Source organism: Ciconia boyciana, chromosome 16 (assembly GCF_034638445.1).
Source record: "Ciconia boyciana chromosome 16, ASM3463844v1, whole genome shotgun sequence".
In the NCBI taxonomy this organism is placed as follows: Eukaryota; Metazoa; Chordata; class Aves; order Ciconiiformes; family Ciconiidae; genus Ciconia; species Ciconia boyciana.
In genome coordinates, this window is record NC_132949.1 from 12,427,636 (window position 1) to 12,444,473 (window position 16,838).

The 16,838-nt window shown below is 38.2% G+C and overlaps 1 protein-coding gene across 3 annotated transcripts in view; it reads left to right on the forward strand.

Moving 5' to 3' along the window:
* Positions 1-16,838, forward strand: part of MYH10 (myosin heavy chain 10) — a 103,922-nt gene that overhangs the window by 43,321 nt on the left and 43,763 nt on the right. For 2 of the 3 annotated variants that reach the window (XM_072881132.1, XM_072881133.1), the window contains exons 5-6: positions 5,523-5,625; positions 15,680-15,772. In XM_072881132.1, coding sequence (XP_072737233.1) covers positions 5,523-5,625; positions 15,680-15,772 — 196 coding nt within the window. Of the gene's footprint in view, positions 1-5,522; positions 5,626-11,754; positions 11,785-15,679; positions 15,773-16,838 lie in introns of all 3 variants that reach the window. The other variant, XM_072881131.1, reaches the window with a different exon arrangement.

The window sequence follows — 16,838 nt, forward strand, 5'->3', positions numbered from 1 at the left end:
GGGCTTGATAAACAGTCATTTAGCAGATGCTTGCAGCCGTACAAGGATATCTAATCTGAATTGGCTTCAGTAGGAGTTGTGGGGTGTGGAGGGAATAGAGGCTGCTTATTACAGGACAACAGCAGCAAATACCAAGCATTTTTGTATACAACCTCTGGATAGAGTCCAGCTTGTAACATTCCCTAGACAACTGGTGTTGAGATGATGTGAAGCATCTAGGGAGAAATGAAGGAGCTATAAAGCAGCCTTGTAAATAGTAAAGCCAATTAGTGACTCTTCTGTGCTAGTCTAAACTATCAGTTATACCTCTTTGTTTCAGAAAACTAGGCAAGTGATTAAGACATCCTTTTAATTAGAGGTCTTGACTGTAAATATCTGTTAACTTGTAACTGGCAGAAGATCTGCTCAGTTGTGTCTGAGAATAAGTGTCTCTTCTGTTCTTTGCAACTGCTGTTGTGAGGACAAAAGACCATTGTTGGGGCTCTTACTTACGCAGTTACTTTCTCCTACAAACAATTTAAGTGCATACTTTAATGTTTTGGTGCCTTATGTAAGTGGCTGCTTTGTATGAAATGAGGAGTTGCTGGCCAGAGGACCTGTGAGCAGCAGGTCGGGATTCCTGTGTCTTGTGAAACTGGGCACCGAGGAGAGCTTGCCCAGGTGCCAAGGTGGTGGTGCCACTTCTCCTTTGCAGAAGGACCTTCTGCTTCCAGATGAACTTCTCATCCCAGGGCTTGTTGCTGATCAGGAATGATAGAAATAGACTGCAGCGCCTAAGGCAGGGGAAAGATTCGAGTGATCCAGGCTCCTAGCATGGAAAATACTGGCTTGTTTGGTTAATTTTTCAGTAACTTAAATCACAGAGATGATCTGTAATGGGATAGATGACACTAACTGCATCTGACCATCCTAATATATTCCAGATGTTTATCTTCACAAATTTTGTTAGTTTGCAGGAGGGACTTTGTGCACAGGTAGCAAGATGAAGAAAAGTCTCTTTTGAATTTCAAAACTTTCTTTGTACATGTTTTTGTGTCCTTCTGTCTTATGTGACTCATGGCACTACACTTTGTATGTCCTGCATAGCCCCTGATTTGCTAGTGAAATTAATAGCTAGCTGAGTGGTGGTAAAAGGGTGCCAGTCCTTGCAGTGAGACTTCAGGAAGCAACTTTTAAACTAATTTGACTTCCCTAAAATCCAGAAACTCATTTGCCGATTCAGGAAGAGGCAGCGTTGCCTTGTCCTGCCATACTGAGTGCTATAACTATTACAAGATGTGTAGATGCTTCAAACCTGCTTAACGATAAGAAAAGCAACTGTTTCACTACTGTTTTCCTTTAGAACAGTGTTTCTGCTTAGAATAGGTCTTTCCCAGACAGATGTTTGACCTGTTCATAGAATGATAACAACCATTATAAGTGGGCTGTGTAGGAAGAACTCACTGCTCTCCTGGAAGTCAGAAGACTGGCTTCCATTCCTGGTTGTTGCCTGTTTGCTTTCTGACCTGCAAGTCGTCATCTGCTATGTTTGTTTTGCCTGTTTTCTAGATGGCAGTCTGTTCCGCAGAGGAAATGCCTCTTACTTTTGTGCAAGATTTGGGCTCAAGTTGCTGAGGAAAAAAAAATTGCAGCTGGTTGAGAAGCCAGTCACTAATTTTTGTAACCAAATTGTAGCTGAGATACATTTGCCTGAAAAGTACTTTCCTTTATTGAAAATTACACTATAGCTTTACATGCAATGAATTTTAAACTGTGTAAAAACTTTAAAGTGCTCATGGTAGCTAAGCTTTTCCTATTTTAAATGTGCTTGAAGCTGCTTCAAAGCAGAAGCTTTGCTGCTCTAGGGAAAAGCGCTTTAACTCTAGATACTGCATAAATTTACCAGTGACTGTCAGATTTTCTTTGACCTGTCTCTGTAACATAGTTTGTAAGGAAGAGATCCTTCAGTTAATTGATGGAATAACCTTATACCTCCAACTTGAGGCTATTGCTAAAGATGGTTTGCTTGCTTGGATGCACTGTTTGACATAGCCCATGGCTTGAGTTGATATAGTATTTCAATTTAGTCTAATAAGGTTTTGTTTCTACTAGTAGTGGAATTGAGACTGAAATAAAAGAGGTGAAATTATGACCCTACTGAAGTCATTAGCAAAGCTGCCATTGACTGAAGTGAGACTAGGATCTCAGCCAGGGGTTTTAGTTGTTTAATTTATGGTAACATATTAATTGAGTTGTATTAAAACAAGGTTTTGAAAAAGTTAATCTTTAGCTTCGTTGATACCATCTCCATTCCATAAATATTGTACATAGTGTTACTAAAAGTTTACCTTTTTTGGGCAGGTTGATAGAGGTAGAAGATTTTAATTTATTTTTATAATCAGTGTGTTTGCACTCCTGGGGAAGAACTAAGGTACGCAGATGTCATTATTTCTAAAAACGAAAGGGACTTTATCCTAAATCTGTAATTCTTTTATAGTATATGGCAGCAGAGCTATCTAACACTGTATCCTGCAGGAAATATTTGGCATACTTGTAAGCTCCAGGGAGAGGAGAACTAGGATGATAACATCCATTAGTGTTGCTTTTGAATGAGAACTTGCATAAAGACTTTCTCTAACCCCCCCCCCCCCCAAAAAAAAAAAAAAAAAAAAAACAAAAAACCAACAAACCAGCAACCAACCCCAAACCACTATTAGATTTAAAGGCTTTTTAGCAAAAGGAATGTATTGCAAGCTTTTGACCTTCCTGTGCTGTATGAAGCTTTACTGGTGTGTACGCCAGAAAAGCTTGTTGATTAGTAGACTGTTCTAAAACTGTGTGCTGCCCTTTTAGAAAGTCAACATCTGGACTGTATTTGTTGTACTATTTTCTCTTCACTGGATGTGTCAGAATAGATTTTCCTCCTTTAAAATTTAATAAACTTTGTTTCTGTAATTTGACAGAAAAGATTATTTATCTAGTTTTAAAGGCATGGCTAATAGTGCATTCCCAAGCTCTGATGACAATAAGAACAAATTGTACTGTTTTAAAATGTGAATGTATATTTTGCTGTACTTCTTACTTCTCTTACCTGCTGGAATGGTTTTAGCATTCAGCATATTTTAATACACATCTAGAAACAGGCAAGACTGCTTTTATTATTGCTTATAGTCATGAATTATGTTAATGTAAACACTGCAGTAAAAGGGAAACTAGAAATAAAGACTTGGGAAGCAAGAATTGGTATGTGAGGTCTTTTTTCTGCTTATCAATCTTCACGTTTGTCTTGTATGTGGTGACTCTGGGCTGGGTAGAAATGGGATTTTTCATTAAGAGTCAAAGTGTGTTGTTCCACTTCTAACAGTCCCAAAGTACACCCAGTTTCTGTGTTGCATATTGGATGGTATCTTGGCAAAAAGGAAACCCAGTTATCCATTAGCTAATTCTCAGAGTAATCTTCTCTGTAACCAGCTCTTCAGGTAATACCTTCCAAGTTTTTTTGTGCAATGAGCAAAGCTAGCATAGTCAACAAGTTTCAAGGGAACTACCCCCTCTATCTCTGGAAAGTTTCAAGTAATTGAGTACAGTCACTTCTAATCTTTCATATTCTGTATTATTTTCCAATGACGTTTGCCTTGTTGTGAGGAAAAATAGAACAAAAATGGTTTTAGACAGGTTGATGTAGTTGCTTCTGAGAAGCAGATGCTATCAACAGAATTGGGTGCCTTGGTTAACCCTCTAGTATTGCAGGCCACAATTTGGTAACTGAGGCTGTGATAAATATCCCACAGGTTGTCTGCAGAATCATTTTGTTCAGTGTTTTCAGTTAAAAATTTTCTTCTGCAAAACCTAAGGGCTGATACTATTCTGTCAGGTCAAACAGATGAGCTGTTTCACCTGAAGCTGGTACCTGGCTCTTGCAGGCTACTCTTCCATGATGAGTTTGCTAAGCGGCTATGAACAAGCTTTTTCAGTCCCCATTACTTCTTGCTCATGGATGGAGAAATGTACATACTCCCATCTCTTAGCAAGAGGTCACCTCTGCTAGTGCTGTTGTCCTGTGGGGTTTCCATGATTTAAGAGGATTGGAAGTTAAGAAGAAATGAGATTGTCTTAGAGTCTCTTTGAAAATCTGGGGTAATATCCATTCTGTATATGCAAACTTGCAATTTTAAGTGCTGTATTGTCTCATTTTTGCAAGTGTTAAGTGTAATATGAGGATAGGGATGCTTCTAAGCTGCCTATCTGATCAACAAGTGCAGGTCTGAAGGTACTAAATACCTAAGTAAATGTAGGCTAGTTACAGAACTGGGGAATGTAGCATGGTGGAGGAAGGTATTTATGAAGACTGCAAAAGAATGTGCTTAAACTTCCCCCTGGTAAATTAACATTTCCATTGTAAGTATCTTAGCTGAGAAACATGCAAGCACACAAAATGTGTACTTATTCTTACAAAGTAGCTGGCTTCCAAACTTTAATTTCTGAACAACTGTTGAATGACGGAAGTGCATTCACTCTTTCCATGCAAATCCCCATAATAAAATCCTTTTTAGCTTCACACACTTCAGAGTTGCTAGTGGCAGTCACTGTCTCACTTGAAATGCGATCCTCCTCCAGTAGTTTACTGCCATTGAATCACGGCTAAGTTACACCTGGTAATCCCTTTGATGTGTGGATTTATCTGAAGACCAGACCTAGGTTTAAAAAAGAAAAAAAGCTGTAGTAACATCATTTGTGATGGCTGTGATGTGAACTTGGTCACATTTCCTGCCTAGAATATCCCATATGTAAACCTTGCAATAAATCCTGTCTAAACATGTTCTGTTTTAAATCTGCCTTTGTCTTAAAAATGAAATGTGCATTTGCTATCTTTATTGATCTGTGTACTATACCACTCTACACTAATAAACTCCTTTCTTAATGAATTCTTGTAGCCCCATGGCCATAAATATATTTTCAAACTAGCTAAAGGTCTGCGATGAGCAGTGCAAAGAATCTGTTTGTTTAAAATGTGTTTTACTGTACTTTGAAACTGGCTTCTAAAGATACTGAATGTTTCCATCAACTTGGTAATTCTCATAACCAGCTCCTGGAGTATAAGTTTTATTAAAATGATGCTAAATATAAAAGTGTGTATGTGTGTTTGTGTATATATATGTCATGATTTAAAGAAAAAAAATGTAGAGGTATCTGCACTATGAAGAATTCTGTCTCTGGCCTTGTGATCAAGGCAGGAGACAAGTCTGTTTCTTGTTACTTAAGGTAACAAAGGAATTCAGGCATATAGTCAAAAGCTTTTAATCAAACTAATGTTACACATTGTGTCAACATCTTAATGTTAAGTAGATCTTTAGGATGAAGAAAGTATTTCAGACAAATACCTTGTAGTTCCCCGAAACATCAGTGCTTTTGGTTTTAGACGGTTAATGAAGGTCTGTTGCGTAGTCAAAGCCATAAATAGAATGAAATGAGATTGCTATAAACAAAGGATTGATAAGTTGTTGAAAATTAATTCTGAGGAAAATGTCTGAAATGTTTTGCAGAGGTGAATCTGGTGCTGGGAAGACTGAAAACACTAAGAAGGTTATTCAATACCTTGCTCATGTTGCTTCCTCCCATAAAGGAAGAAAGGACCATAATATTCCTGTAAGTTGGGATATTTTCTCATTTGTTTATTGCTCTTTTTGAAAACTACCATCTTTGCATTTAAAAAAACACAACTTCTTTATTAAAGATAAGCTGTAATGTAATCCACATAATTTTGTCTCAACCATTATTTTCTCTTTAGTAGTAGCTGAAATGAGCAGTTACATCAAAATTTCCAGTTAATGTTAGCTGTTTGACTTCTGTTGTGAAATTACAGGCTTTATGCAAACATTGTAACTAGAAACAGTATCAAAGCTTTCTGATGCAGTAAACCCCAGTTTTCAAAAAAATTTAACCAACTTGGGCCATTCTTGGTGAATTTAGTTCCCATTAGGTACAGTTTTCAGTACTATATTTGTGAAAAGCTTTCTGTTCTTTCAAAAATTAACTTGTAGATGGGAAAAATTATCAAGCTTAAACTGTAGAATAGCTATATCTAAAGTCAGCAGCTAATAAAAAGCTCAGATTTTATTAGATTACAAACAACAGAGTATATACACTTTTATGTCAGAGGATTTTGGGATTTTTTGGTAACTTGTCACTAACTGATTTATGTAGAACTTTCTTCAGATTTACTGCCAGACTTCAAAATTTGCACTGAATCTTTAGCAATTCTTTGCTTTAAAAAATATGAATGGGTTTAAATATCTGTTGCTATGAGCACATGGATCTCTTTACAGTGAAGTGTTAATTCAACTTTGCTACAAGCAAGTGGCTTGCTGTAATCAGTACTGGCATATGCCTGCTTTTCTCCAATAGGGCCACGGGTGTGTCTAGTGGTTGGAAGCTTTCAAACTATATCATCTGACTTAGCAGCAACAATTTCTGTAACTTCTAGTGCATGGCACCTAATGTTAAGATGTTCTTGAATGTGTCAAGACTCAAACTCTTGGAAAAACAGGAGGTGAGTTTTGATGAATCTGTGAAGAAAAAGGCAAGGATTTGAAGTGGGAGAGAAGGAAAGATGGCTCTGCCGGTAGATTTGGAGAAATCTAGTTAAGTGTATGGGGAAACTTGAATCTTTAATCAAGAACAAATAACATGACCCTGTGCATTGATACTTATTCAAACTGTTGCTGGTTTATCGCACAGAAAAGATAAAAATTAGTCTAAGTATTTATCATGCAGACTGTGTGTGCAGCAGGTTATGTCCACATCAGTTACAGGCCATAGAAGTTTCTTATGATTGGAGTGTCAGCAGTATTAGGTGTATGTTCATGGCATTGTCTTGTGTGTTGGGAGAATACATGGCTATGGGGAATGCCATTTAGAATGTCATCCATCAGACCTAGTTTTCTGTGTGGGTTTTGATTTATCAATATTCTTGGCTTATACCACTGTACAGCCTTGAACAAAACCAGCGGTGGTTTTTTTTTCAGTTTCTACAGGAGTAAAATTGCCTACAGCTTTTTGGGGGAGAAGGGAATCATGCAGAGAAGGGAATTGTGCAGGGTTTGTACCAAGTACTTCTAAATATACTATGACAACTTGGAATACCTCAGGTTGAAAGAGACTTCTGGAAGCCCCTTGTCCAGCCTCCTTTCAAAATGTGCCTTCCTTCAAAGTTAGATTACATTGCCCAAGACCTTGTAAAGCTCAGTTTTGAAAATCTTGAGGGATGGAGGTTATGCAACCTCTCTGCAAACCTGTTCCAGTGCTTAACCACTTGAAGCCCTATTTTTGATTGTTTAAAAGTAGTCCATGTTTGTTTGGCCTTTTTCATGATGTGTTTCCATGAACACTTCGTGCCAGTACCTCTGCTAAAAGAAATACCCCTTTTTGAGCTTTGTCATTGTAAAAATTTCTGTGGCCACTCACTGGGCTTGGAGACTGATGCAGGCTCAAACTAGTCTTCTTAAAGTCCATCTGGCTTTAAACAAAACAAGCTTCCTCTGTTGTTTATTGTGTGGCTGCATGACTGGTATGAAGTGAAGGCACAGAAAAGAGGAGAAAGCTGGGGTGGAAAATGTCAGTGAAGGGAAGGACGAGTTGCCCTTTTTAATGCAGTGTTGGCTAATTCCATTTAAATTGCTGGTTGAACTGCAATTTAATTCTCTACTTACCAGTGTGATCAAATGGGATGGTGATGTTTATCTCAAAAGAGTTTTGAAGATGGTTGTTGTAATCAGCTGCTTCATGAACCATCCATGACTGTCATGATGAAGACTGAAAAAGTTTTTATTCTTTGTAACACATAGTTTAGGCACAATAAAAAGAATAGGGTAGTGTCCTGAATAAAAGTTTGATACTTTGATTGTGCACTTCATTCAATGCAGTACCATAGTAAGCACTGAATTAAGCATATGTTTGAGAAATGCAGAATGTTTATGTCATGAGAACAGTTTTGAAAATACAAATGAGTCTCCCTTGTTCTGTAACAATTCATTTTTATTTATATATTGCAAAGAAAGAATGTCTAACCTACACACCTAATACTCAAAAGTTAGGAAGTGTCAGAATTTGGTTTATATATGCAGCCCTAATTTGTTCCTGTTTACATATTCATTAGAAAACTGTAGAGGGCTGGTGGTGATCCATGGAACCCATCTGTGCAACCTTTGCATTATCCTGTACACAGAGAAGATGCTAAATAGGCTTGTTAAATAGACTGCTAGTCATGGATTTATTTTTATCCATCCTGTTACAAATAATTATCAGTGACATGCATATTACTGAGACTGTTCTGAATGCTACATGGATTTTTTTTATGAAGCAATTTGTATGCTGATGAATGAATAATTATCTTCCCAACACTGTTCTGAAGTCTAGGGTTAACTTTGTCTGTTTTGCCTGACGGAGTGCTGTAAGACTATTACAAACAAATGTAGCCCCCAGTTTGACACCTCGGGCCATGGCCAGAGTAGCACTGATGTTCTGCCATGCCCCAGATGCTCACCAAGTACATTCTCCAGCAGCACTGATTGTGAAATGCTTGCCTTATGCGAGGAACATCACGTAGGAGCTCTACCCATCCCTTGGGCATCCTCATCACGTTTGGCATTCAACTGCTGGTCCATGAGACTTTTCTTTCCCAACAGTCCTGTTTCCTAACAGCTAGTGACTGTGTGCCTACAGATGAGTCCTGCATAGCCCTTGGCATGTCATCCTCAGATGGGGGTCCTGTGGGAAATGGAGTGAATAACATATTGTAACCACAGAGGGTGGAATTACAGTGCTGAACAACCTTAATACTAGCATTTCTTAATTTTTGAGTGTTTGAATCTGTAGCCACACTGTCTCATTTCCTGTTTAATCCCAAGGAATGTTAAAGGTATTGTCTTGGGCACTGTGCTGGGAAGTGTGAGTAGGTGGTGATGGTAAAAATGTAGGAGAGAAGCTTTAGTAATTGTGGGACTTGGCAGAGCTGGGTGAGACTAAGGTAGTCCCTTAAATTAGGAACAGAGACTGGGCTTTCAGTCAATGCTGATTGACTGGGCTTTCAGTCAATGCTGATTGCCTTCTCCCTCCTCTCCATTACTCAGTAAGTGACAGTGAGCTATAAACATAGGCTCACCTAAAGACTGAGGGTGGGATGAAAGTGCGCCTGAATCCTTGTCTGTAGTGTGCTTGTAGTGTGAGAGTCAGAACTGACACGTGTACAGTCCTAGCTGCTGTGTAGCAAGGGAGGGAAGATGGAAGATATCTGTTGTAAATAACTGAAAGCTTTAGCTTCACATCCAACAAATTTGAGCTCTAAAGAATTTGGGGAGGGTGGGCTGGTAGTGTTAAAAACTTTGCCAGTAAATCTGAATATTTTGCCTGCACCAAGCATATTGTGGTTTATTCAGCTGTTAGCTGTGACACGCATGGACCAGCTTTATAAAGGCAACCGCTGTGTTTTAGCTCAAGCATTTCAGACCAAAAGTGACCCACACTGGTATCTGGTGGTCTGGTCAGCTATCCCATGCTCCTAAGCCACACATAGGAGCCTCTCTCACCTTTGCTCTCAATTATTCTTCTGTAGGCTCAGGAGGTGTGGAGAAAAGGATATTTAGAATAAAAGGAGAGGAAGAGAACAAGGACAGGTAACTGATGAGCGTGGGGAGGACGCTAATGTGTCTAGAAAGGGGTTTGGACAGATTAAGCAAGGAGGGTAGGGAGGAAAATGAGACTTCTAAACTGCTTAGCTTTGTGGCTCATCGCTCCCATATGCGCTAAGTGAGATGGGAAAGAGAAAAGAGTGAAATTGTGGTGTTAATGCATGTTAGAGCTGCTTTAATATGGTTAAGTAGTGAGTCTTAATTCTGACTCTTGGGTTCTGCTTTAGTTCACAAACTTTGTGTTTTTGGATGGGGAGAGAAGTCAATGCAAAATATAGAAATAGTTAAAAAAAAAAAAAATTGCATACATGGCTTTCCAAAAGAAGGAAAAGTGCTGATTGTCACTTACTGCCCAGGGACTGCCATGAACTTGCATGTTCTACAGGCTGCGTGAGGTTGGGGGATACTTTCAGCTGTAATTGTAGACTATGGATGTACCTGGACCCTATTCATGGTCAAATACATTAAATCAGCAGATGTTTTCAATCATGGTAGTGTGTGAAGTAGTTAAGTTCTATAAATAACTGCATCCATCCACTACTGCTGTCTCCACTTATAGTCATCCTGGTGCTATGTACCTCTGTTTCAGATGAATGGAATTAGACTTTTGTTCATTTCCCCTCTCCCCAAAGCCTTCCCACCCCAAACCCCCTCTATTTTCACTAAAATCCAGCTTTCAGGGTGGTGCCATTTTAAGCTTCAGAAATAATTACTGGTCCTTTCAGGTTAATGATTACCTTCAGTGACTGCATTTGCCTTTGTAGCTGAAATGCTAAATTGCTTAATTTGTTTTATTAGTTTCAACAGAAACATAATTGGTTTTGAAGTACAGGATCTTGGGTAGACTTGCTCAGACTGAAGCTCCCCTTAGTGAGATTTCCCAGATGAGCTTTAACTGCCCTAATTTAAACACAGAGAAGTTAAATATGTGTCTGGCTATGCTCAGTTCTGTTTCTAGTGAGGACAGAAATGGACACCCTGAGAGAGCAGTTCATCTTGTCTGAAGATAAGCAAATGAAATGCCTCCTAGGTGTACCTATCCCTCTCCAGTGATTACAGAAGGAGTGGTAGTTTCATACTGAGACATCCAGACTTTTTTTTAGATGCCTGAGGTGTTTACCGAGCAGGTATGATGCAGCTTTCCAAAATTCACATCACTTAGCTGAATAAGCCAAACCTTTGCCAGCTTCTTTACAGACTTCTGTCAAAATCTGTTATTCTGCACTAAAACAGTGCTAGTTGTTTAAAATAATACATATAAATGGAGGAAGTGTGCATCTGGCTTGGTATGAAAATTTCTTGGTGTGTGTGTTTTGCCACAGTATTTTCCCCCTAGGCCCTCTGATGTGAAGCTCAAGATTATTAAACTTGCAGACTAAGCCAAGGAAATAATAGTGGAATTGAAAATTACTGCATTTCTGCAGAAATTGTGAAAATTTGAATTTAGAGTTTTTTTTATTTTACTTTATTACATTCATGTTCCGTTTACCCTTCTTCCTGGCAAAATTTGAAGGTCTTCCAGTTTCTTAAGATTTTGCTGCTTCTCATGTGAACGGTCATTCTTGGAAGAAAGAAACAAAGCTTTTGTCTTGATTGTAGATTTGCATTTCTTAAATACTTGAAGTACAGTGCAAAAACAAAACCCCAGACTCCTTAAGTATTGCTTTCCTCTTGGTTCTTTCATAACCTTCTTGATTTTTTGAAGAATAATGATAATCTTATCCATACAAAACCACCTTGCAGTGACTAAGGCTGTAGAGAAAGTTACTTGGTGTTGTGGGTTTATTTGTTGTTTGGCAGAACTGTGGAAAGCAGTGCACAACTAATTAAACTATCGCCCTTTTTTCTTGCTGCTCAAGGTCCATCTGTCATCTTGTGATTTATTTGGAATTAGTCCTTTGCATAAACACAAGTTTTAGTATTTTGCGCATGCAATGACAAACGAATAACTTCTTTTCTAAAATTAAACAGTTTCTATGAAGTGACTATATAGTTAAACTAAACCTACTGACATTAATAATTTGGGATGTAACTTGCAGCTGGAATGCTTGCTTGCTAACATATGCATTTGTTTGTTTGCAATGAACAGCCCGAATCACCTAAACCCGTGAAACATCAGGCAAGTGTTTTTCTTTATGCTTTTAAAGTTATGTAGGCAAACTGATATATAGTATTCTATTTTCTGTCAATTTGTATTTATAACGTGGGAAATCTTGTAGAGGTATACAGCTAATAGTAAACTTTGTAAATATTTAACTGGCTTTGGGAGAGTGGACCAGTGACCAGCTTACAAGTTCCTCAGCATTGCAAAGCACTTCTCACCACTTTAAAGTGGCGTTAACTCTGTCCTGAAAGGTTCACTCTCTCTCTAGCTGACCTTCTCCAATATGCTGTGTGTATACTTGGTTAATGTGCTGCTGAGAGAGAGCAGAACACTTTTTAAATCTTAAAGTACTAAATAAAAGAGAGATTAATAGAAGCTACAAAATTCTTTTGATTAATGTACTGTCTAGTTACTAACGTAACTGCAATTAACGTAATTGACTGAATATTTTTATAGCTCTTCAGATAACCTGATAAAGATTTTGATCTCAAGTGTAAAAGGCTTGGCATAACCAATCGTCTTCTGAAATCAAGTGTTTCCCCTGACTTTCTAGGATAAGTGGTGTGAGCGACGTGGTATCTGTTCAGTGTTGTTGCCTGAATTAATGTTTGAGCTTCAGCTGCTCTTATTCCTCAGGTTGGCTGGAGCTGCCATGCAGATAACGCTACCCGTTTCCTGCTCCCCTAATCCCTCTCTTCCTGTGGGCAGCAGTAGTCGGTCTGTTCTAGACCACCTTCTTGTACGAGAGTAGGAATTGCAGTACTCCCAGTACTATGGAGCGTACTTGTGAAGGAGCATAAAGAGGAGGGTTAGGTGGAAGTTGAGGGTAAGACTGTGCAAAGAGATAAACAATTGCTGCCACGTGTTATGCAAGATAAATGCTCCACTGTCTAACCTGAGATGGTAAGTGATGCCTTTTTGTCGTGGGCACAAGCTTCTAAATAAAGAAAAAACTTTGCAACAGCTCCGTATGGTGTAACCAAGGCTTGGCAACTGAAGAAGCTACCATGAGTTAGTTTAGCTGATTGTATTCTTCCCCTTACATTTTTCTGAAAGCTGACTGTAGTGCAACTTAAACTGTAGTGGAAAGGAAAATAATAAAATAAACTTCAAGTTAGGTATATTGGAAGTAAAAAGAAATCACATGGACAGCTGTGATGCCTTTGTTAGTGTGCGGTAACTTGTTAAACCTCTGTAACCCTATCATGTGTCTGAGCCCACAGTCTCATTTTCAGAAGTTACAGACATTCTTAGTATTTAACCTAATCCTCCCTCCTTGCAAACCTCAGTCAATTCTAAGGGTTTTTGCTAAAATATTTATCTGTTCCAAAAATAGATGGAGCAGTGTTTAGTTTAACCCTCCTTTTGCTTAGAGTTAGCATGTCAGGGTTGAAATAAACTGTTTGTTGGCAAACATTTTAAATGTATCTGTGGAAACATGCTAATCCAGAAGTGTTGATATTGCATAAACCATAATCATTAACATTTCTGTTTCAATGTCATTTTGAACTACAGAGTGGATCCCTGTTGTATGTGAGTAGCATGTAGTTTTCCCTGCCTCACGCAGGCTTCACAATGAACCAAATCACTGGGATGCTGGTTTTTCTGAAACTGAGACAATAACCTGTCCTTATCTTAATGTTGCCCTGCATGAAATATTGCATGACTTCACTTTTTCCACAATACTGCGATACTGCTTTTTCCAAGTTCTGTTTAGATGCCTATGCAGGAGATATGCCTATAGGCCAAATTTACACTCTTTCCAAAACACTGAACGCTTCTAAAAAAGAGAATTGTTTTTTGGCTGTAAAGCAGTCCATCTAAAAATGAAAACTACTAAATCAGAAGCCATTTAACATAGTGTGAGAAGTTTGCTGTTTCTTAGTGATGGCTACGACAAGTCTACTTGCGAGTGCAAACCACAGAGGCTGGCTAGGCTGTGATCACTCTGTTCGTTCTCACGGTTTTCACCCACATCTGAGGACCCAACTGAATGTTTTCTTCAAATCCTCAGAGATGATCATAAAAAATGAGCTACTAAGAACTTTTTGCATTCAGCTGGAGAATTTGAGTAAAATTATTTTATGATGCATTGCAGAAGTTCCTCTGCACAAAACCAAATTAAGATTGTGGTACACAGAAGCACTTTAAAGCATGGACAAAGTGTGCCTGCAGTGAGATGCTTCAAGTGGCACAGTGATGTTCTATGGAGGAGTCAAATTTTGAAGTCAGTGTGTTTTCTTTTCCAGAATAGCTAGAATTTGAAATGTAAGCTGTGACATGCTTGCTGCGTTTAATATACGTAATGTGGTTTATTTCAAGCTGTGTACAGCGTGGTAAGCAAGCTTCTCATTTTTATAATTGGTGTCTTAACAGGAGCTGACAGCATGGTTGGGAGAGGGGAACGGGAAGAATGGTGTGAGCAAATGCTTTCCTACTATCTGATGCATTTACATAGGAAACTTTTAGAATATAAATCGCAGACGTGCATATAGTGGTTATAACAGGGGTCTAGTTTTTCTGCAGTTGTGGATTTTTTTTTTTTGTTAATTTAAAAGTGCTCCTGAGAACTGTAATGTTGGCAGACCTAACATATAGTGCATAGGCACTGTGGCCTGAGTAGTGTTTAGTGTGCTCTGGGCTAAGACTCTCACATTTATTTCTTCTTTAGTTACTTTAGTAGTTACTTCAGAATTCAGAGCATACATAGTCCCAAAGGGAATATATTTGGAAGTAAACAAGTTTTGAGCAGATAACTTGAGGCCACATTAAAGAATGAGCAGCCATTAGTTTCCAGGAGGACTTGAAATATATTTCAATATACAAATGAAAGCCTCTTAGGTGTTAACTAGTGAATTTTAAAAATTCCTGTGTAAGAATTGACCTCATGGAAGCCTTAGACTTACGTTTCCCATTCTTTGCTCAGTCTGGGGCCTTTATTCATCTATGCTATAAAAAATTGGAAAAAGCAAGTTTATGAACACAAACGTCAGTTTTTAAGACCACATTCCAGACTGCTTCACTTTCTTTTTTTTTTTTTAACCGTCCTTCAGAGCAGGAAGACAATATCATATTTTCCTATGTACATACATGCCTCCTGGGCTCATGGAAGCAGCACAGACTTTTTTTGTTACCAGACCTCCTCATGGACAGCAATTGTAAAAGCTGTTGTGCAATATCCTTAAGATAAGTACTTTGATTTCTACATCTGTTGGCTTGAACGTAAAGAAACGTTTACAAAAATGCATTAAACATACTGAGCAATATTGGCTGAATTGAGCAATTTTAAAATGATCTTTGTATTTGGTGTTGGTCAGTTCCCATTATGCCATTCTGGCATGCTTCTCAGGTGCATTCAGGTCAGAGATGTTGCAATGATATGAATGTTTGGCTGACTGAAAGTGAGTATTTCACTGATTTGAACGTAAGTTTGAAAACAGGTATTCCAAAGTAGCTATATTGTCAAATCACTAAACAGGTAGTTTAAGAATAACCTTGCACTAAAATCTTAAAACAGTTACATTAGTTTTTCCTCTTAAGCACTCAAAGTCTGTGCCTAATTTCATTAGCCCTAACTGTGTATCTTCTTTTCCATGTTCAATGATTTTCAATATCCATTAAGTCCTGTTTGGTCACTGCTCTGTTTGTGTGTGTGTGTTTAAAAAAAAAAACAAACCCAACCCAAAAAACAACCACCACCACCACAAAACCAAAACACATTCTTCACTGGATGGAGGAGACTATCAGCGGATTTAGAAGTGAGGGGAAAAATGATAACCCCCTTCTGAAGGTGGTATCACTGCCACAACCTGGGTAAAATGACTGTCAGGAAGAAGCAGAATATAGGAACCCTTAGTTGCCTGTGCACTGTGCTTATGTCTGTTTATTTTTCTGTTTGTGTGGTTTTTAGGGGGAGCTGGAGCGTCAGCTTCTTCAGGCGAATCCCATTCTGGAATCCTTCGGGAATGCAAAGACAGTGAAAAATGACAACTCCTCCCGCTTTGTGAGTTAATCCTTTTCTCTTTAGAGTCTGTAAACCTGAATTACTGTTTGTGGAGAAATTAACTTTTTAGGAATTTATCTAATCATTATCAGAAGCTTTCTTTGTTCTCTTTCCTCCACGAATTCAGGTTCTCTTACAATGCTTTCTGCATTGTGTTGAGGTCACTGAAGATGCATCTTCACTGGCTCTTGGCAAAACTTGCTTTAATTTTATCCAGTTTCTAACTTCAACCATCCTTGAATTGACAGTAATGTTCACAGTATAACAAATATAACTATGCTGTAGAGCTACACTGTGGCTTGTGTGCACAAATTACTGCTGAACTACTATAGAGTATGAAGGAGTATGGCATCAACATGGAATTTGGCTAAATATGTAGCCTTCTTGTCAATACCTATGACTCTATCAATTGATTGGTTTAGAGAGAACATCCTCAATTTTAAAAAAAAAGCACAACTTGTATGTAAAAACCTCTCTAAATTTCCATGCCCTTCTGACTGATTTACTGAAGAAAAGTCAAAAAGACAGTATGACGTATTCAAGGTGTTGGACACTCTTGTAGCTGGTTGATGTTTTGGTTGGGTCAGTGCCTTCTGTTCACATACTGTTTCGGTGGCAGATAACCGCTTTTGATGTGTTCTATTGTTTTAAAAGTAGTGGTGGAACTCAGGGTGAATAGCTATTTACCACTTCTTAAAACTTCCTTTCCTTTGAAGGAGGAAAAAAAAAAAAAGCCATCACCTATTTCAGGGGAAAGTTGTTTTTAGTACAACTTTAAAACTGTATAGGAGGTATTAAATCTTTTTTCTTGCGAGAACAAAACTAAAATTTACAGAACAAATGAAAGATTTCTTGGCTGCCTTGACATTTCAACAGTTGCTTCGATTTATAATGTATGAACTTGGCTCCAGTGATAAGGACTCTGGAAAACTGCATGACTAAATCCCTTAGCCTTTTCAATCAAGAAGGGAGAGCAGAGTATGGTACAAATTCAACTTTGGTAATTTTATAGCCACATTATTTACAATATTGCTTGATGCTTATATGTGTTGGGTATAGGGTTTAC